Source organism: Alosa pseudoharengus, unplaced genomic scaffold, assembly GCF_046254945.1.
Source record: "Alosa pseudoharengus isolate Yale_2024_CS ecotype anadromous, Long Island Sound unplaced genomic scaffold, YU_APseudo_1.1 YU_APseudo_1.1_scf_15, whole genome shotgun sequence".
Classification (NCBI taxonomy): domain Eukaryota; kingdom Metazoa; phylum Chordata; class Actinopteri; order Clupeiformes; family Clupeidae; genus Alosa; species Alosa pseudoharengus.
In genome coordinates this window covers 23452212-23475345 of record NW_027468620.1, presented here as the reverse complement: position 1 = coordinate 23475345, position 23134 = coordinate 23452212, and the positions used below count along the sequence as shown (strand labels likewise).

The 23134-nt window shown below is 47.3% G+C and overlaps 1 protein-coding gene across 2 annotated transcripts in view; it reads left to right on the top strand.

Moving 5' to 3' along the window:
- Positions 1-23134, top strand: part of bcl11aa (BCL11 transcription factor A a) — a 49590-nt gene that overhangs the window by 3984 nt on the left and 22472 nt on the right. For both annotated transcript variants that reach the window (XM_076285938.1, XM_076285939.1), the window contains exon 2: positions 399-737. In XM_076285938.1, the coding sequence (XP_076142053.1) occupies positions 399-737 (339 nt within the window). The remainder of the gene's footprint in view (positions 1-398; positions 738-23134) is intronic.

Genomic DNA, 23134 nt, shown 5'->3' with positions numbered 1-23134 from the left:
TGTTGTTTACCTGATATCATTTTTGTCTCATGACTTTAATAAATGGGCTGTATATTTTGTAAAAATTGAAGCAAAGGAGGAAAACCCTAAGAAATCACAGTGCGTCTTGATTCACTAGACCCCTCTCCTATCTACAATGCCTCCCTAAGTGGCAGCCAGGAATTGCTGTGACAATGATATGCACGTAGCATGCCATATGATGATTCTTCCTCCCCACATCTCTCAACATTATGCCTCATCTAGTCATCTTGCTGATATCCGCTCAAACATTCAGTGTCTAATTTTCTGTCTCTCTCTCTCTCTCTCCCTCTCTCTCTCTCCTCTTTCCCTGGTCTCTCGCTCTCCTTCCTCTCCTCCTCACTCCCTGCATCTTGCGTGCCATCCCTGCCTGCCTGCAGCCGAGCCGCTGTCCGCCGCCGTGCTCCCGGATGAGCGGCAGGAACACCGTGGGCTGGTACAGCTCGCTCCGGAAGGAGACCAGGACCTGCTCACCTGTGGCCAGTGCCAGATGAACTTCCCTCTCGGGGATATCCTCATTTTTATCGAGCACAAGAGGAAGCAATGCAATGGCACCTTGTGCATGGACAAGGCAGTGGATAAGGCTCCGTCGCCGCCACATGGTGAACTGAGAAGGGCCTCCAACCCTGTGGAGGTGGGCATCCAGGTCACGCCCGAGGATGACGACTGCTTATCCACGTCCTCCCGAGGAATTTGCCCCAAACAGGAAAACATTACAGGTAAACCACTCTTTTTAGAAAACAAGGGGGGAAAAAAAGATGACCAAAATGTAGAGGTGATGGGGGGTCAGGTTTATTGCACATGGATATAAACAATTGTGAAGTCTGGAGAGGGATGCTTGTCATTCACATCCGTACACTCACACTGCAAGTGTGTGTGTGTGTGTGTGTGTGTGTGTGTGTGTGTGTGTGTGTGTGTGTGTGTGTGTGTGTGTGTGTGTGTGTGTGTGTGTGCATACTGAGTAGATGCATAAGACACGCATCGCACACATGTTCCCCCCTCACTGTGGGGTTTGGTGGCCCTTAGAGAAATTGGGTGGATCCCAACTGCAGCTCTGGAGACGGATATCAATAACCTTAATATGGAGAATGACTGGGATTGTGCATAAGCCTATGTGTAGCCAAGATATGTGTGTGTGTGTGTGTGTGTGTTTGTGTGTGTGTGTGTGTGTGTGTGTGTGTGTGTGTGTGTGTGTGTGTGCGCACACAGAGTAAATAGGGATATGAAGCAAATAGTGTGGTGGGTTATTGAAGCTTGCCACACTGTGAAAGCCGACCTCAGAGCCAGTGTCAAGTTGAGGCTGCAGCTTTTGTTTTTCCAAAGCAGAGATGAAAAACATTCTTTGTTTTGATTTATTATCATTTGCTCATCAGCGCTCCGAATCGCCATGGGTTTTCACTTTGCTCTTCGACTGAGTGGGATTGTGGTAATTAAAGTCAGGCTTATGCCGTAGATCACAGCCCCGCACTGTCGACTGTCGGCTCCACTGTGGGCTTCGCACTCCTCTTGGTCGCAAAAAGCCCACCCTGCCCCTCTCCTTCTCTGCTCTCTGCTGCCGCTCAGACGGCATCTCCTTTAGTTCAGAGGAGTTTTGAAATGGTTAAACTTGGCTTAGCAGATGCCCTGGGGTCCACTGAGCCCCTACGGGGTGGCATTCTTTTTTTTTTTTTTTTCACTTCTACCACACACACACACACACACACACACACACACACACACACACACACACATGCGGTAATCAAATATAGCCCAATGGCAAAGTGACATGGCCGACCTTGGCTTGAAGTTGCCATTTTGTGACTGGACAAAGTGGAGCACCGAGGGTGTGCCCTGAAGGGCACACAAATGGGCTTATCCCCACAAAGAGGGACACTGAGAGGGGAGGGGGGCAGGTTGGGTGTACGTGGATGTGGGGGGGGGGGGGGTGCTTTGGAGGGTGCCATCGTACCCCCCTCACACACTCTCTCTCACACACACACACACACACACACACACACAAACAACACTCACACACAAACAACACTCACACACACGCACGCACACACACACACACACAAACACACAAACAACACTCACACACACGCACGCACACACACACCCACACACACACTCCCCTCCCCACCTCAATCTCCCTCAGTGTGTGTCCACAAGCTCATGGGAAATGCCTCTCTGTGCTGCTTGGACTCTCTCATGTGGTTTCCACAGATGTATCTTGATTTCGTTGTGGTTTTTACATGGCCACATCTTATCCGAATAAATGTATGCCTGCAGATTTTCACTTTCTTACCAAAATATAGAAAAAAAAAAACGTGAAAAAGGAAGTAGAGGGACACTCAGTTATTTTTGGTTTGTTGAGGAAGAGTAATTTATTTTAAGGAATCTTAGCACCACTAATTATTTGTTATAGTTTTTCTGCGTGTATTTTAATTAGGGTGAACTTCTAGTGGTTGACTTCCAGCACTAAATAAGGCATGGGAAAACATGAAATACTGCCACGGAGACAAAGAGCCAAACAGGACAGTTTATCACTTTGCTTGTAAACAACTTTTTAAAAAATTCTTGGAATCCGCAGGGTTAAATTGTGTCCTAAGGTAATCATAAGGTCGTCTGCTCCTTTTTGCCAGGCTGTTTACAGAACTCAATGTCCACCCCACACCCCCTCCCACCCCCAAGAGCTCATTGTATAACGCTGTGTGTGTGTGTGTGTGTGTATGTGTGTTCCTGCCTACTGTACACAGCCGGCCTTCTGCTGCTGCTGCTGATTTAAAGAGGTGTTTGTTGCGAGCAGAAAAATGCCAGCGTGTCTCCTCCGGCCTGTTTTGTCTGCAGCCCTCCCCTCGCATTAAGACCTTTTTCCCCCTCCCTCCTCCTCTCTCAGTTTCTGTCTCTCTCTCTCTCTCTCTCTCTCTCTCTCTCTCCCTCTCTCTCTCTCTCTCTTTCTCTCCTTTTTCTGGTTTGGTTCAGAGGGATCGGTTTTCCAGGAAGTGCCTGGGTTGGGTCAGCCCCATCAACAATCATTTGTACTTGACCTTCTTTCAGGAGTAATTATGGGCTGGTGGGGTTCAAGGATGAAGTAGTTCCCAAAGACATCCTAGCTGCGTGATGGGCAAAGTGGGCTTAGGAGGGGGTGGACGAAAGGAGAGAAGAGCAGAAAGAAAGAAAGAGACAGATAGAAAGAAAGAGACAGATAGAAAGAAAGAAAGAAAGAAAGAAAAAAACCCTTCTCCAGGGTGGATTTCCAGAGGCAGGGCATGTGGTGGGCTAAAGGACAGTCAAGCCAATGTCTCCCAGAGATTCATTGTGGTTTTAATGGATATGAGTGCTAACCAGGGTCATGCATGTCTGGTTAACCCCTTTGTTTTAAAAGATGTTGATGCAGTTTCAGCACAAATTATCCAATCCATTTAAGCGTGCCAGCTATCGCGCTCGCTAGCGTCGTGTTCCTGTCAGCAGCTAAACTGGGTTATTAGGCTCATTTACATCATAATATAAAAAGGGTTCAGACGATGGTGTTGGGTCACTGGTATTATGTGTTTGGTTGTTATAAAAAAAAAACACTTTTGAGGGAAAGACTTCAACGGCTCCTTAGCATGTTATTTAATCTTGGCAATGCTAGTGGGTCAAACGGGGAACAGTGACATCAATTAGTCATACTAGAGGTAGCTTTAGACATAACATCTTCAAGGACAGTTATGGCTGTTGTATGTGGCTCAGTTTATGAAGCAGTTTAGGATTTGAACAATGTCTTTCTTCTGAGCAGACAGATTTCAGTGGAGCTGTGGCCTTAATATAGATGATGTTAGTCACTTTGTAGTGTGCAGTGTCATAACTGAGCACCCGTCAACAAGCCTCCTGAATTATATGGTGACCTAAATTGATATTTACATTTATATCCTATGCTGGTGGTAGTAATTGCAGGCATGTTAAGTTAGTGATCGATTCCTGTGGCGTAACCTAGGCTGGGAGAGTGCTGTGGTAACATGTGGTTGGGGGAGATTTGAGGAGAGAGAGGGGACAGTGAGGACCTCACGGAGGATCCCGACGCTGGCTGCCTCAAATGGCCAAATACGGAGCTTTGTCTGCGTGATGTAACATCCCTATTTACATATAGCACCGGTCTGTTTGAGAAGACGAAAAGCAGTACCTGTCATGGTGGAATGGACTGTGTGTGTGTGTGTGTGTGTGTGTGTATGTGTGTGTGTGTGTGTGTGTGTGTGTGTGTGTGTGTGTGTGTGCGCTCAATGCATGCTGCCCCAAATAGGCCATGCATCCTGGCGAGGGGGCCCAGCCCGTCAGCACAGGGGTAATCGACTCTGCAGCTCTCCCCCCCCCCCCTCTCCCCTCCCCCTCTCCTACCCTCCTGCCCTCTACCCTTCCCTCCCCTTCACTCTCTCTTTCTGCCCCCTTCTCTGTGCTTTCCTCACCCCCTCTTCTTTTTTGCACCCTTCCCCTGTACGCTGCTGTCAGCCGTGCCATTTTAATATGGGTAGCCATGAGCCCTGTTTCTCCAACGGCAACACTTATTCTATTAATCCCTAAATGAGATTATGCGCCCAATCCCGAGATTCACTGACAGAGGGAGGGAAAATAAAGGCAGGTTGTTAATCTTAAACTGTGATGGGCCTTTTATCACATGCACATGAGTGTGTGCCAAGAGCATCAAGCGCAGTGTGAATGCTCAACGCATTACATTGATGGTAATGGCATTGCCTTTGTTCTGTTCCTTCTGTCTGGCTTTGCTTGATGAAATGTAAAAAATATGCAAAGTAACATCCGGCGATCTCCAGTGAGTGTGTCTGTTTTTTTCTGCCTTTTTTTTCGAGCGCGGCGTCCAAAAATATGTCAACGTGACAGATTGAATTTGCGTTGGCTTCGAACATGAAACCGTTTGGAACGCCGGTGAACTTTTTAACAAGCAGGTTTTTTTTTTAATTCTGGGACTGTCTACTGCCACACTGATGTCCCCGTTTGATATTATGACCGGTCTGCAGTGGGTCAGCTGATTAATTCAGACTCACAGTGCTGATATGCACAATGGGACTCAATACATATAATTGTTTTTTTTTTTCAAATACTTTTTCCTCCCTCTTTCAAACATGCATGTCTTCTGTATCTCTATTCTCTCTCTCTCTCTCTCTCTCTCTCTCTTTTTCAGTTGTTGCACAGCTACGGCTCTAGCAGTCAATGTAAATCAAGGCCACCCAATTAATATTGAATCAATTACACTGTGCTATTGCCTAGCATATGAGCTGCATGCAATTTTCTGTGCCAAAATTTGACCCAGATGATTGCCTTAACAAAGACCCAAGCAATTTGAGCCATTTTTTAAAATATCATCTAGTTCATTTTTTTCCCTTTACTCAAATCACCCACTATTTCAAGCATAACTGTCTGTCATGACTGTGATTATCTTCAAAGCGTAATTCTTTGTAGCTGACAAGGGAGAGAGTTTCTCCTAGAGGCCCAGGATGTGATTTCCCCTTCTCTCTCTCTCTCTCTCTCTCTCTCCCCCCTATCTGCGTGCTGTGGGGGCCGGTGGGGTATAGTGAAGTAATGGGTACTGTGAATATAGAGTATAGTACAGTCAGTGTATTGCAGTTCTCACACATAGATACTCTAGTACACACACAGAGAAGAATGAGGAGAGAGGTCAGCAACTAACTAAACGGCCTCGGCAGACAGACACAGGAACTAGCCTCCATCAGCAGCTGTTGCCAGATTCCCCCCACCAGTCAACAGTGTGTGTGTGTGTGTGTGTGTGTGTGTGTGTGTGTGTGTGTGTGTGTGTGTGTGTGTGTGTGTGTGTGTATGTGTGTGTGTATGTGTGTGTGTGTGTGTGTGTGTGTGTGTGTGTGTGTGTGTGTACATGTATGTACTTATGTGTGTGTGTTTTTACTCTTCTGTTGTATATGTGAGAGTGTATCCAAAATCTGTGTGTGTGTGAGCTAGAGAGAGTGTTTTCATCGGTTGAATAAATTCAGGATTGCTGTTCTTGTCGCAGATGTAGTGACTAGCTGCGGTGGCACTTGGAGACATGGCTAAGCACAGTGGTCCTGGCACGACACGTCCAACCAAACCCTTTTTTTAGATTTCCACTCTCCATGCGCGTGTGCTGCAAGAGGCTTTTTCTTGTTCCATGATCGGGGACCATGAATTATCAGAACCCCTCCCCCCCCCCAGAAAGCAATGTGTCTCACTAATGTCACAGAAGCCTTGGCAGTTCTGTGCTCAGATGCGAGTGCTTTATGAATATGCATGTAAATAACGCCTCATCTTTAATTTTTCCAAAGGCTGCGAATCCGTTTCATTCCCCATGTTTTTTTCTTTATCCTTGTGATATTTTTTTTCTTGAAGATGGGCTTAGATTCTCTTGCAGTGTAAGGTAATGAGCTGGCTTGGTTTTACGTGTGCGTATGCCTGTGTGTGTGTGTTGGGTAGCTGAAGTGCATGCTTTCTCTTGACGTGCTACATTTTGATGTTAATTTCAGACAAACACCCCCTACACTGTCCCTTTAGCCAGAAAAAAAGCTGAAACAATGACCTATTTTTGCCAAATGTTTTTATTTATATTACGAATTTCCCACTGCTGGATTCTGCCTTTTATATAATTGATCCTAGAAAAAAAAAATGCATTCATATTATAATGGGACTTTTTATCCTATGAGATGTGTTTGTGTATCTCTCTCTCTCTCTCTCTCTCTCTGTGTGTGTGTGTGTGTGTGTGTGTGTGTGTGTGTGTGTGTGTGTGTGTGTGTATCAGGGAGGTGGGGGGGGTGTAGGGAGATTTTTTTTTCTCCTCTCTTTTCATAACCCTGTGTGCGTGCTGCAAGCTGAGGCGGCTGCACATTCCCTCTACCTGTTTTTATTTTCCCTTCTTCTTCCTGCGGCTGTGCGCCTCGTGGCGAGATCCAGCTCACGGGAAACAAAGGTATTTAGCAGACAGCCGTTCCCTGACTGGCACACTGCCACCTACGCCAACCAGCCCGCGCCCACCCCCACCCCCCCTCTACCCGCCATAAGCCCCCCTCCGTCAACCACTGCTGCTTGGAGTCCCTCCCCTCCCACCTCCAGACAATGGCGTCTTTTTTGGTGACAGGAGAGAGAGAGAAAGACAGAGAGAGAGAGATCCATACTGAAGCGTTTGCTCATTCAGAAGCTGTTGACCCACTGCCCCCCCCCTCCCCTCAACACACACACACACACACACACACACACACACACACACACACATATATATATATATATATGTATATATATATATATATATTACACAGACATACAGTACATATACACACTCCCACCCTGGGAGAAGGCACTGAGTAATTGTGCTCAGATGTACACAATTGAGAGTATGTGTGTATATCAAGGTGTGTATGTGTTTAGTCTGCGTTTCTTTTTTTTGAAGATGAAAATGATCAACACACAATGTGTGTGCATAACAAAAAAACAACAAAAAAATCTGATCCCCCGTAAAAATATATATCCAATGAGAATATATCTGATTATGGATGCAAATATGTATTTATCTATAAGGCATATATGCGTATATTTGTTAAATGAACAGATACACTGGAAAATATCCCCTCTCTTAATCTAGTTAAATTATATCACTGAAGTGTGTGTGTTTGTGTGTGTGTGTGTGTTTGTGTGTGCGATGATGATGATGATTGATAATAGTGACAGGTGAGGTTCCCTGTAACAAAACATTCCTCCTTGCTCTCTCTCTCTCTATTTCTTTCTTTCTTTCTGTCTTTCTTTCTCTCTGTCTTTCTTGTTCTCCTGGGCCTGTGTCTCTGTACATATAGGCCTACCAGGCCCTGTCACATTGTGGCTCTCGAGTTATATCGGAGGTTTGAGGGGAGGAAAAAAGTGTCCATAAAAAATGTTTATGTACTACAAAGCGTATTTATAAATCCCAGTGGATTACAGGCTGGCGTTTTATAAACAAGCAAAAAACGGTGCTGAATTACTAAGTGTGTGTGTTTGTGTGTGTGTGTATGCGTGTGCATGTGTATGTGTAGCACGTGTGAGAGGCTGTGTGAGTACATAGACTCAGAGGATGTGAAATAGCTCCTGCCCTAAACGTGAATGAAGGATAGCACCCGCATAAGTAGTGTATGAACGTGCTACTTGTAGTGGGTGTACGTCAGCATGTGTTGGGCAAATGTGTTGATGCGTACACATGTATCTCTGTGTGTGTGTGTTTGTGTGTTTATATGTGTGTGTATTTGTGCGCACAAGAGGGCCGTTTGGGCTCGGGGGTGAACATGAAAGGGTTTGGGAGTTGGCAGCATGGCTGGAGGACATCCCCAGTGGGCCGTGCCAGCGGATGGTTGGCAGGGAGAAGGGACGGGGCTGGGAATGGGGGAGGGGAGGGGGGGGGGGGGTTGTGCTGTGGCTGGGCTGGGCTAGTGTGGCCCTGGCTCCCGGCTCCACGCTGGGCATTCCTGTTACTCATGAACTCCCATCATAGCTGCAGCCTGCCCCTGATCTGTGTAGTGGTGATAGCTGCTGGGCACACTCAGTCATACTCTTACAAGACCCCCTCACACACACACACACACACACACACACACACACACACACACACACACACACACACACTATTACACTCAAGCTCAGATACATGTTAAAACATGTTATGTTATTTGATTTGGCATACCCATATACTCTCATGTACACTCATAGCCATGTTCCACCCATTTTCTCTCTGGCTGTCTCACACACACACACACACACACACACACACACACACACACACACACACACACACACACACACCACACACACACTGGTTTCTCTGGTTTTTGCAGATGAGTGTATGCTTACCTGCTTGTCTGCAAAGGTGAGGTCTAGGTGTGTCTGCCAGTCAGTGTGTCAGCTGACTGAACGGTAGGCAGGCCATCCGTCCAGCATCAGACAGTAGCCCCTAACCTCTCCGAGAAGTTGTCTGAGCTTTTTTGCGGTGACCTTGAGGAGTGCTGCCACTCGCGCGACTTGGGGCTTGCCAGCCGAGGCGCTCAATACAATCAATTCATTTGGGCTCTAATGGTTACAAATGGCAAAAGTTGAGTCTCTGCAGACGCACAGAGACCCCCTCAGCGGCCTGTTTTTTGCCTTTTGTTTCCTTTCCATCTCGCCCTCTCTCTCTTTCTTTTCTTCTGTCTCCATCTCTTCCTAGTTCTCTTTCTCTTTTTTTGCTCACTCCATCCATCTTTTCTTTTCCTTCTGTCTTTCTTCCTCGGTCTCCAATTCATTCTTTTTTTGTCTATTTGGTTCTGCTTGTTCCATCTCTCTCTCTCTCTCTCTCTCTCTCTCTCTCTCTCTCCCTCTCTCTCCTTCCGTCTGTACGACGCGCAGCATTCCCTGTGTGACTTCATTAGGCTGCTCTCTCTAACACACACGAGGTTCACTCTGGCTCTGGCGGCCCTCTGGGCGCCTGCTTACTGTGTCCTAATCAAAAAGTCTTCACCAAGCCGCGGCTGATTAGGAGAGCATACCGAGAGCGTCGCCGCATAAATGCTGGATAAATAATCCAGGGCCGCCGTGTCGGCACGGACCAAAGACCAGCCCACAAAAGTGCCCAGCGAGTTCTCTGTGTGTTTGTATGTGTGTGTTTTTTTCACATGCCTAAAGTGAGGCGTGTGTGTGTGTGTGTGGATTGGGTGTTTGCCTAGTTTTGAGTGTTTGTGTGTGTGAATGTGAATGTGCGTGACAGTATTGGGTGTGTGCCTATTTTTTTTTTTGGCCGTGTGTGTGTGTGTGTGTGTGTGTGTGTGTGTGTGTGTGTGTGAGTGTGTGTATGCACGCGCTGGGCCCCACAGTAGTTGAAGAGCTGAGAGGCTGCTGCCAGAATCTCTGAATTTGATGCGAGGTCCAGAAATTGGGCTGACATGCACAGGAGAACTAAACGATTGCAGATATCATGGGAGGGCATTATTTCACAAGTTTGCATATTAATCTCCAAAGTGGCATTTTTATGTTACCATGAGACACACAATTAAAATGTGAATTAAGCGCATTAGAGAGATTATTTTTTTTGATGCCTAATGACCGTTATTGGCACTGCCGATCCGCATTAGGACGATGATTGCTGTTATGTATATGACATGCAAATTCACACACACCAAAACAAATATTTGAGGAACAGCATCTGCACTCGCCTTCAAAGCGGTGTGATACACAATGTGTACTGTGCACAACATTGTTGGTGCTCGTGTGTGTGTGTGTGTGTGTGTGTGTGTGTGTGTGTGTGTGTATGTGTGTGTGTGTGTGTGTGTGTGTATGTGTGTATACACTCCTCAGGGACAACTCAAAGCCACATGCACCTTGACAATACAACCACCCACCTCACACTCACACAAAATACACACCGTGACTGTCACACGCTCTCTGCCGCGACTTTGGCTTTAACAAGTGTTGGCAGAACAAGAGAAAAAAAGACAGACAGACAGAGGGAATGAAAGAAAGAGAGAGAGGGAGGGAGGGAGAAAAGAATGAAAAGAAAGACACTTGTTTGTACAGTGGGATAATTCGCCCCCGTGTCAGGAGGCTTGGTGCTGGCCCGGGGTTGGGGGGGGGGTCTGTGGCCCCCTCACCCCGCACAGGATGGCCTGTCACGCTGCCGAGATCCTGCCTGCCAATAAGTTAATTGCTTTATTTTTGGATGCCTGTAGAACGAAAGACAACCCCTGGCTCCCAGCTGCAGGCTGTGCAGATGCGGCATCTATCATGACGAGAAGAGGGAGAAAAAGAGAGGGAGAGAGAGAAAGAAAGAGAGAGAGAGAGAGGCCGTGTCTCTGGGTGTCTTGGGGATAGTCATAGGGTGAAAAGATAAGCTCATGCACAAAACATCTTGGGTCTTTTGCCTTAAAATGGCTGTAGCTGCTCTACAGTCTAAACGAAAGACAACTGCCCCACCCTTGACATGCCCAGATTTTACGTTATTTTTTTAAAATGTCTGTCTGTCATTGTTGTTGCTGTCATTTGATTGTGATGAGAGAAAGGGGGAGGGGGCTGTCTGTTTAGACTGCTTCCGGAATGGCACACATGGAAAACGGGGTCTGTGAAGAAGATCTGTAATACAGCCCTTTTCATTTGGTTAGAGGCAGATCGTTTGGATGTGTATTGTTTGGAGCTGTTTTTATCTCGGGGAAGCAGAAGGTTTTGTCTGCGACTTAAGTCCTCTCATCCTTGAAGCCACGTAGCGAGTCTCTTACATCTCTGCTTTTATTCTGCTCTACTGCTAGTACTGTAAGGGTATTGAATTTTGTTTCTAGTGTCCTTGTCATTATTAGTTCCAATATATCCTCTAGTGCTGCTCCTATGAGCACAATCACCCATTCTACTACTAATACTACTACCATTACTATTACCACGTCTATTACTACCATTACTACTACTACTACTACTACTACTGATACTACTACTATTATTGCTACTACTACACAACTACTACTTCAACTACTACTACTACTACTATTGCTACTACTACACAGCTACTACTTCTACTACTACTACTACTACTACTACTACCATGTCTACTACTACTACAAATACAACTACTACTATTACTACTACTACCACTACCACTACTACTATTACCATGTCTACTACTACTACTACCACAGTACTCTTATTACTTAGTTAATATTAAATGATGCTAATGCATTATCTGCCCCCACCATAATAAAATCTATGTATTTATTTCTTCTGTATAAAGGTAGCGATTGAACGAAAACAGCCATGCAAATGTAAACGGGTTAAAAAAAGAAAGATATTTCTCTAGTGTGTATCTGGAGAGAAGTTGATGAAATCCAGGTGTAAACGGTTGCCATGGTGAGGAGGCTGGGGGAGCAGCCATTATGCCTGTGATAATTGTGTGTGTGTGTGTGTGTGTGTGTGTGTGTGTGTGTATGGGCCCTGTGGAGTCGGCGGAGAGAGTCAGAGACAGAGCCCGGGAACAGGGCCGCATGCTGAGGGACCGGGTGGCTGCTGCTTCCTTGTTAACAAAACTTGAGGCGAATGGTGCAACACGCAGACACACACTGGCATGCTTGCGTGTGTGTGTGTGTGTGTGTGTGTGTGTGTGTGTATGCAGGGTATACACACATGCACACGCATATGCACACACAAAATTGCTTGCATACACAAGGTCACACGCAAAATCGTTCACACTCCGACATAAGAGTACATGCACCACACATGTGTGTGTGTGTGCTTGGACAGAGAGAGAGAGAGAGAGACACACACACACACACACACACACACACACACACACACACACACACACACACACACATGCACAAAAGCCCCTACTTCCTCACTGAATCTTACTGATAATTTGCTCGGGCTCATTTGAATTTTAAGCACTTCTTTAATCTTCAAAGCCTAAATTGCTTTATGAATATGCATGGCGTGGGCAGACTTTAGTTCATTACCTAGTTGTAAATTCTAATGACCATTAGGTCCTCTCAGTAATTGCCAATTGTTTTGCATTTTTGATTGGCCTATTACCATGTGCATTCCGAACCCATCACCACGGCCTGTCAGACCTTCTGTAAGGAAGGGTGTGTGTGTGTGTTTGTGTGTGCGTGTGCGTGTGCGTGTGCGTGTGCGTGTGCGTGTGCGTGTGTGTGTGTGTGTGTGTTTGTGTGTGTGTGTGCGTGTGTGTGTAAGAGTCTACACTTGGGAGCGGGTGCACTTTGTAAAAAAAAAGATAGCTTAAAAAATGAAAAAAGAGAAAAGGTGGAAATTGCTGGTATCTCTCACATTAGTCTATCTTGTAGATTTTTGGGGGAGGGGTAAAAGATGGCTGCTGTTAATGAAAGCAGCGTTTTGCGTGTGAAGATTGAAAGTTCACCAGGAGATTTGACATATTTAATTTACATGATGACTCTGCACCCCTTCATTAATGCGCTTTGCACACCGCGCCGCACTTAATCACTTTTGATCAGGCTCCTCTGTCAGTGCTCCAGCCGCACCCAAACGGAGCTGACTGCGCCGAGCTGTGCCGTGCCGTGCCGTGCCGTGCTGGACTGGGCTGGGCTGGGCTGGGCTAGTGGTGGCGGTGGTGGTGGGGGCCCCCTCCATCCCTCCATCCATCCACCCACACTCTCACACCCCACGCCTGGTTCTCTCCTTCCCCACCTTATTTATGGCCTCTTTTGAATGGGTGTAGGCCTTCAGCACATAAAACAGAGAAGACAGGCTCTGTCACTTCTTTATGCCACCTGCCCCCCCTCTCTCGACGCTCCCCTTTGAGGAAGCAGATGTTGGACACCCCATCCCACACATATATACACACACACACACAAACACACACACACAGCAACCCCCTCCCATGCACTCTCTCCCCACCCTCTTGCTCTGATGGCGACGTAGATGCTGCACCCTATGAGCAATTTGTCTTGCTAAGTGTGTTTCTCTGTAAACATGGTGGAAATTGAAAAAAAAAACAGGTTAGGGAAATTAATTAAATCTTTCGGCGAGCAGCGCATCATTGTCGTGTGTCCTTCTGTGTGTGGACATGTGGTTGTGAGTGTGGCCAGATTTGAAAAATGCTCGCCTACTGGTGCAACCATATGGACACACGTGCACACACACACACACACACACACACACACACACACAGGCAATCACAATCATTCACGTGTGTGTGTGTGTGTGTGTTTGTGTGTGTGTGTGTGTGTGTTGCAAAGTCCCAGAAGAAAATAGCTCACATCTGTAATTGCACCAGAAGGGAAGAGAAAGGGGTTTGAAGACAACCAAACAGAAAGAGAGAAGTCAATCAAATAAATACATGCAGAGGCAGTAATGAGCCCAGACAATTAAAAACCAAACAATAAAAAACAAAAGACAGCAGAAAAAAAAAAAAACTATAAAACAACAAACACGCATAAAAAACACAAGGGGTAATTTTTTTCCCTGTCGGTTCCTTCTTTGGTTGTTTACACCCCCCCTCCCAACACACACACACACACACACACACACCACCCCCTTCATCTCCTCCTTTGCCTTTTCCTCATCAGTTTGTGCAAAAGCGCTTCAAGGGAAAGCTGAAACCTACATTGTGATGAAAAGGAATTCTTAATCAGTGAAAAATAAGTTGTGTTGCGCACTGCGTGGTCCTCTAATGGACACATTGACTGCAGGGAAAGGGGTGTGTATCTTGTGTGTGCACGTGTGTGTCTGTGTGTGGAGGGTGGTGGAGGCGTACTCCCTACCCGGTGGGACCCAGCAGGCACTGTTTCGCCGGGACTCGTTTTTAGCCCTACCCTGGCTGCGAGCACGCTTCAAAGTTGTTAATATTCAGCTGGGAAACCGTATCCAGAACACAAATAAATTATTAAGAGCATGAACTTTTTAGGCAGTAAGATGAACTGAAGGGGCACATCTGTGAGATCCAGGGTCTTTTTTATTTGTGTGTGTGTGTATGTGTGTGTGTGTGTGTTTGTGAGTGTGTGTATGTGTGTGTGTGTGTGTGTTTGTGAGTGTGTGTATATGCCTGTTTTTGTGTGGTATAGGGTGCTCTGGTGTGGTGTGTGTTTCTGTGTGTGTGTGTGTGTGTGTGTGTGTGTGTGTGTGTGTGTGTGTGTGTGTGTGTGTGTGCTGGAGAGGATCTGCCCTTTCTGACTCCACCGGCTTTGGTCTCCGGCCAAGGGCATGCATAATTGATTCCACACGCGCTATCATTTTCTTGATGTAATTGCCTTAGTAAGATATGATGAAATCTAATGGATAATTTATTGTTCCAAAATGGGTAAAGAAACAGTGAAATAGTACTTTTTCCTCTCTGGTTTCCCTTTCTACATGCACATGTGTGTGTGTAAGAAGGGGGGTGGGCTCTGATGAAGTGTTTAGTTGCGTGGAGAGAGAACAAGCAGCAGCAGTCAAGTCTTGCATGTCTATCTCTCTCTCTCTCTCTCTCTCTCTCTCTCTCTCTCTCTCTCTGCCCCCCTCACTGTCCCTCGTTCCCTGGCTGGTCGTGCCAAAGCCCTGCTGCTGTCGCCTGGCCTAAGCACTGGGCTCGTTGCGCTATGAGCTGATTAGCCTTCACTGCTCTGTGATTAGTTGACCAGAAAAATGCCAATTTCTCTCTCTCATTCTCCCGCTCACAAATACATGCATCTGTTTTACTCCTTATTTATCACTCTCTTTATTTATCACTCTCTTTATTTATCACTCTCTTTATTTATCACTCTCTTTATTTATCACTCTCTTAATTATTGTCTCTGCTCTTCTTTTCTCTTTTCTTTTCTCCTTCTCTTTTTCTCCGCTCCGTATACCAGCTCTTTCTCCTGCTCTTTCCCTTTTTCTTTCTTCCAGCTTTTCGTCTCCTGAGAGATGGCCACTGAACTCTCTCATCCTTCGTCTCTGTACACTGTTGGGGTCCAGGGCAGATAGCCCGTTCCGATAGACCTGTTTGGCCAAGGCCGGGGGGAAAGCCTCTGTTTTGACCTGTCCCTGGCTGTTTGATTTTGTGAATTGGATGTCCTGTTCAGTGTCCAGGACTGGATGCAGTGCGCTGCGCTATGTCTCTGTCACTCTGTCTGGACTGTGTGTGTGTGTGTGTGTGTGTGTGTGTGTGTGTGTGTGTGTGTGTGTGTGACAGCTTGAGATCCTGGCGCAGTGGCCGGACTGTTTGTTTCGCAGCGGGGGTTGTGAACCGTGTCTGTCTGTGTGGCTCTGAACAGGAACTGATCCCCAAAGGACACAAGGGCCTCTCCTCAGCTCCTCGCACAGAATACACAACATCATTCATTCTCTCTCTCTCTCTCTCTCTCTCTCTCTTCTCTCTCTTCTCTCTCCCTCCCTCCCTCCCTCCCTCCCTCACAGTCATGTTTATCACTCAGTTTTCTCAGACAGAGCTCAAACAAAACACAGCTTCCACTCCAGGCCATCATGATCCATCCAGATTTATGAATTCTGATTGTTACCTTTTGTGGGATCCTTTACAGTTCTGCTGTGCTTCAAAGAGTTACACACAGGATGTCTGTGCTGGGTTGCCTTGGTGCAGTAACACTCCCCGATACCTGTTTTTTTGTTCTTTTTTTTTTTTCAATGGGGCCCCACGCCAGCCAGTACATGCTTGTTGACAGTGGGCAGTTGCAAAGCCTGCTGTCTGTCAGCACTTCCTTAGTGAGCTTAGGGGTCTTTTAAGGGAAAAGCTTCCCCTTTTTTGTTTTTCCCTCCACCTCCCTCTCGTATGAAAACTTTCCAATTTATTTACCAGCCAGGTGAAATTGTTGGAGCATAATGTATTTAATACCTGGCTTGAAGAGAAACCTTAAAAAAAAGAAATGGTGTGGTACTTGAGGATGCCAGAGTTAAGCAAAGAAACAGTCACTAAAAAGATGACAAAAAAAATGCTCTAAAAATGTGGTTGTAAGTAGAGGCTGAAGTGTACTTTAAAGGAGACTCTGCTCTTTGTTTTCATGTCTCTCTCTCTCTCCCCCTCCCCTTCTCCCTCATTCTCTCTCTTTTTCTCTCTGTCTGTCTGTCTCTTGTCTACTTTACTTTTTCCCCTGGCTTGGGGTTTGGCCTCTCAACGTCATGTTACTCCCTGGGAAGATCCAGCAACAGGCGAATGTGTCTCAACACGTCTTGGACCAACACTAAACTCTCTTTCTGATCTCTCTCTCTCTCTCTCTCTCTCTCTCTCTCCCCGTCTCTCTCTCTCCCACTCCCTTCGCCTGCTTTCTGTAACCACACATCGCTGAACGTTGATTCCTCTGTCAGTATAGCATAACGTCTCTCTCGCTCTCTGTGTGATTGGACCATCGGATTCGGAGGGGCTTGTGCTTGACCAAGTGGACTGGTCAAGCACATCTGTGCCTGTGAAGAGGACAGAGGAATGGTGTGTGTGTGTGTGTGTGTGTGTGTGTGTGTGTGTGTGTGTGTGTGTGTGGTTGCTGGGGGGTGCGGAGCGGCGCTGAGGGCCGGAGGCACAAAGGGAAAATTGTGCACTGGGCCCACTGGTCTGGGCAGCCTCAGTGTGGCCAGGCAAGCTCAGGCCGACAGGATGATAGATGGCTTTGTCAAGGGTCCCGGGGCGTGCCCTGAACTTGAAGCACTTTGTTTATCTTGAATAGAAAGGGAAAGGCGCAGGAATAATCTATGTCTAGCTTCTCTTTTTTTCACTCCGATCGATCTCTTTCTCTCTCTCCCTCTCTCTCTCTCTCTCTCTCTTTATTTCTGTCTGTGTTTCTTTCTTCTTCATGGGGGCCTAGGCAGGAGAGAAAGAGAGAGGAGAAAGAGTGGGCAGAGGGAGGGATGAGGGGGAGGGAAGGAAGGTGGAGGGGGGTAAGAGATGGTGGCAGGGGGGAGGGTGAGGACCTACGGTGGTTGTCCATTAACAGATGAACTTGGCCGAGGTCCAGACGTTTGATGAGCCAGTGTCATAGCCTGTGCTCTCTCCAGCCTTTTCAATCTCTCGCCCTCTTTTCTCTCTCTCCGTTTCTCTCTCTCCCTCTCACTCTCTCTTCCCCCCTCACTCTCACTCCATCTTTTGCTCTCTCTGTGTCTCTGGTCTTTTTTTTGTATGTCTCTCAGTCCCTTTCCTCCCTTCTTCACCTCTATTTTCTGTCCGTCTCCCTCCTCCCCACTACCTTTCTTTCTTTCTTTCTTTCTTTCTTTCTTTCTTTCTTTCTTTCTTTCTCTTTCTTTTTCACTCCAGCACACTCTACCTGCTGACTATACATCAAAATGGTTCCAGGTTCCTTTTTGGCTAAAGGGGAAAAACGACGCTACCCCCCCCCCCGGCCCCCCCCCCCCCCCCCCCCCCCGCCCCCCCCCCCCCCCCAACTAAGAACCAGTTTAGACCGGTTGGCTGGCCCTGTAGCCAGGGCTCTGTCATCTTGCCTTAGCTCGGAGGACTTCTGGAGAAAAAAAGAAAAAAAAGAAGGAAAAAAAAAAAACAAAGACGTGGAAAAGAGAATGAAATAATATAATTCTGATAGTGCGCCCAACCCGGGGGTCTCCGACAGAGAATTAAAAAGAATGAATGAGAGGAGAGGTAAATTAACAAGAAACGAAGCTTATCACAAACTCCAAAGAAGAAGAGAGAGGAAGAGGGGGTGGGGGGGGGGGGGGGGGGGGGGTGGGTGGTGGTGAGGGTGGCAGCAGAAAAAAAAGAAACATTTCCACAAGGCCAAGTGCTCTATTACACAGAACGCTTCTTGCCTCTTATTCTTTGACAACAGAGCCTCTTGCAATGACCATTAAAAGAAAGCTCAGCCTCTCTCTCTGCATTTCTTTTTTCCGTACGGGAGTGTACAGCTTCAGAGTGGGGGTTAGCGGTGTGGGGGCACAGGGGCTCGACAGAAGCCTCTTGTGTTGGCCGTTGCCGTAGCCCCCCTGCTAAGATCAGGCCCTTTCTCTGCCGCTCTCCGCTGTCACCGTCTTCATTACTGCCACACGAAGGGCCTGCCATGGGTGGCCTTCACCTGCCAGTCAGATCCCATCAGCCCCAGCCAGGTCCAGACCACTGCCCCATGATATATGCCCAGCCACTACACACACACACACACACACACACACACACACACACACACACACACACACACACACACACACACACGGACAGGGATACACACAATGACACACACACACAGGGACACACACACACACACACACAGGGACACACACACACACACACACGCACGGACAGGGACTCACACTCACACACACACACACACACACACACACACACATACACATATGGACAGGGACACACACACTCACACACACACACACACACACACACACACACACTCACACACACACACACACACACGTACAGGGATACACACAATGACACACACACACACACACACAGGGACACACACACACACACACACAGGGACACACACACACACACACACGCACGGACAGGGACTCACACACACACACACACACACACACACACACACACACACACACACATACACATACGGACAGGGACACACACACTCACACACACACACACACACACACACACACACACATACGTACAGGGACACACACACTCACACACACACACACACACACAGAGCAAGACACACACGCTACCTGGAGGAGGACAACATTGATTTCTCCTTCCTCTCCTGAAGGATGGCCGTTGAACCCGTGGCTGTCTCTGACCCAGGAAGCTCTATTCATCAGCCCTGGCTCCATCCTCCATCTCCCAGCTCTATAAATGGCCTGCTGGAGAGCCTTTGTGTGCCTTCACAGGGACTTTGGTTAGTTCAGGTTTTCAGTGAGCGCTATGGAAAAAAAAGATGTCTGAGTTTGACTGGATGTACTTGATGACATTGGTCGTCCTCGCTCTCCGGCCAGGCCCGGTCGATTAGTTTGGTCTGGCCACCTCTGATTGCTATGCTGTGCTGAGATAACTCATTGGGGGGGCCTGTCATGGTCAGCGGCATACGTCTCTGCGGGTTGACGTCAGCCGTACGTTGCAATGCGATGCCATTCGTTTTGCTGATGGGGACGCGTAGGGCCAGAGATCGATCTCTCTTTCCTCGCCCCATACACCAGCGCTACTGGAAGAGCCTGTTGTAAAAGAAAGAAAAAAAGAAAGAGAGAAAAAAACAGCCGACTCTTATCGGTGTCACGCCCCTGATCCCCGCCTTGAGCTAGCTGCTGTATCAAAGGTGACTGGCTGTCTGAGAGGGGACAGAGGGAAAATCGACCAGATTGCCTCGTTATGTGTATGTGTGTGCGTGTGCGTATGTGTGTGTGTGTGTGTGGACAAGCCTTGTCGTTCTTAAATTCATTTATGACTGCTGTTTTTACTAGACTGACTGGGAGAGTGCCGGTGGTATGTTAACCCATTTAAAGGCTTATGTTGCCACTTCTCACAGACGGAACAGAATGGTCCGGCTCTCGCACTCTTTGTTCCAGAATGTCAGTCAGCCTTGGAATGTCACAGGGGGTGTTTTGTGGCCCGAGCGGAGTCCGTCCCCCACCCCTGACTTTGACTTTGACCTGAGGTCACAACCTGGGCCACGTCTCTCAGCCAACTTATTAGTATTCTCCTTAAGTCATTTAGACACGTCTTGCTTTCTCTGTGGAATCGTGGGATCACTTTCTTTCATATTGCTTTCATGTTAATTCATGGCAGTAGATATATATATATTTATATATATACACATACTTTATTGATCCCTAGGGGAAATTCAAGAAAAAAAGTGACAACAGTGTTGTCAATATGAAATAATTCTTTATGAAAGGTACTAGTATGATTAATTTGTTGTTACTTTTTTATTTATTCAGGCGTAAGCCCGTTTCAGTCCCACGTGCTGGTTTGTGTGTATGGAATGGGTGTGTTCATTACATTGCTATACATTTGTAAGTAATTCAGTAGTAAATAGCTAAATATAGCCCCAGCTCCCAGTGGTTAGTGGTGCTGTTAAAAGGGTAGCACATTAGCATATTTATGTGCAGATTGTATGTGAAGCCTTCCCCAAAGGGGTGTGTGTGTGTGTGTGTGTGTGTTACTATACAGTGCATGATTTTATGCATCTCCCAGGACAAAAGGCTTTGTGGTGTAGTGTGTGGTCTCCTGACACGCATGCACAAATAAACATGTACATCGTACATCCGCAGGCACACACACACACACACACACACACACACACACACACACACACACACACACCAGTACAGACGGAACAGGCTGGCCCAGATGAAGGCTGCGGGGAGTCATTGGGGGCGAGAGCTGACTGGGTGACATATTGGTCATGTTGGTATGTGTGCCATGTGAGCCTTCTGCCAGCACATGGTCAAGTACATGCACTCCTGCACAGGGAAGGGCTCCGACACGTAACGCGAGCCGTGGCCCAGAACATGCCCCCCCCCCCCCCCCCCCCTCCCCACACCAACCAGAGGCAGTCGTACGTACGCAGGCCACATTCAACTGATCCGTGGTGTACATAGAGGACAGAATATCTGGGCTGGGGGCAGAAGGGTCATCTGTAACGGCATGTCTGTTTCTACCCCCCCCCCACCCCATCCCCCCTCACTCACCCACCCTATACTCTGAAACTGTGTCTGCCTGTTGGTTCCTTCGAGAGAGGGTAGGTAGATAGGGTTCTATATCCAGTGTGCGTGCATGTGTGTGTGTGGTGAAGGGTTATCAGACTTCCTGTTTTTTGGACCCTTCTTTTTTTTTGCAACCCAACCCAAAGGCTATTTCAGGCAACATGAGCTTCGTGTAAAGTCAAGGTTGCAAAAGATGCAAGGACTGGGTCGGTGTAAAATTTCCGTTTTTTTTTTTTGGGCCACTATTATCTGCAGATTCAGGGGCTTTCTTTTTTGTTTCGTCCACCCCTGTGACCACCTTCTCCCCCCCCCCCACCCCTCTCCTCCACTCCAACCCTCGCCAGCCCACTGCCACCCACACACAGAATGAAGACGTCTCTATTTCTCTTTAAACCTCCCGTTACCCCCCCCCCCACACACACCTATCCCCTCAGGTTGTGTCCCACCCACTCTTTCAATAGAGTGAGAGAGCAAGAGAGAGAGAGAGAAAGAGATGGAGGATATGAGCAGAGCAGAGAGCAAGGATAAATGAGAGATAAGGGGAGAAGGGACTAGTGATCTGGACACAATCTCCTATTTCCAGTGCATTGTCCGGCGCTGTGGTGTGTGGTGTGGTGTGGTGTGGTGTGGTGTGTGTGTGTGTGTGGTGGTGGTTAATGCCGGGGCGGGTGGGATGCTCCCGTGCGTCCCTCGCCTGCTGCCTAATGGGGTCATGGAGTCGGCGCGTGATGTATGGATTATGTTTACTCTGGCATATTTTGTTTTGGGGGCTGGGTCCCAGAGATTGGGCCGTGTGATAAATGAACATGCCCTCTAGATTCACTCCAGCACCTGTGGTCGTTCTCTCTCTCTCTCTCTCTCTCTCTCTCTCTCTCTCTCTCTCTCTCTCTCTCTCTCTCTCTGTCTCTCTTTGCCTCCTTCCCTTTCCTTTTCTTCTTTCTCTCTCTCTCTCTCTCTCTCTGTCTTTCTGTTCCTCTCCCTGTCACTATCTTCTTTCATTCTCTCCTTCTCTCTATATATCTACCTCCCATTTTTCCACTCTCTCACGCCATTTCTCTTTCTTGCTTTCTCTTGCCACCTTTCTCTCCATCCACCTCCTCCCTTTTTTATCCCACTATTCTTTTCCCCAGCCGTGCAGGGGAGGCACAACTCTCCCGCCATAATGCCTGGTATTTAGGGGACTGTAATTGGCTGGGATAAAAAAAGAGAAGCCTCCCTTTGTTTCTTGGCCATTTTTTTCCCTCCATTTCACCTTAGGTGGTGTAATTTACCATCGATATACCCCCCACAGTCAGGCACAGTTTCCTCCAGAAAAACAGAAAACACTGCAGTTAGTTACCTTGAGATTTTTGGCCATATCGCCACAAACCCGTGTATAAATAACGTTGAATAAATTAAATACAGATGCAGTTGTGATTTTTAAAAGAGGCAAACCAATAGTTGGGATGAATCATATTGTTTTAGCTTAGCCCTACTGTCGCTCTCTCTCTCTCTCTCTCTCTCTCTCTCTCTCTCTCTCTCTCTCTCTCTTTCTCTCTAGTGTCTATTGGATGTCCCTCTTCTTTCTTTCTCTCTTTCTTTCATTCCCTCTCATGCTCTTTTGAGAGGGTGCTTGCTGAAACGGGTCTGTGGAATGACTGAAGTATTTGCAGCACGCCTGGTTGCAGCTGCATTCTGGGGGCTCGAGGATCTCTAATGTTTGCTTTGGGCTGCATAGTGTCTTGTTAAAGTGTCTTTTATTAACAGTTTGTCTGGACAAGAGCTTTCTGGCTGTAAAGCTCCCTCTCGCTCTCTCTCTTGCTCTCTCTCTCTGTGTGCGTGTGTGTGTGTGTGTGTGTGTGTGTGTGTGTGTGTGTGTGTGTGTGTCCATCGCCATTACTCCTCTGCAGCAGGACTATCAAAAATCCACAGCACTGCCCTTAATGGGATCGATCCAATCTGGAACTGATGGCTCCATCTTGCCCACAAAAAAATATGATCCGGCACATTAAATTATGCAGATACTTCTGTGCGCGCACTCATTAATAGAGTCCATGTTTTCATGGAGAGGTCCAGAGCAATTTAACCGGCT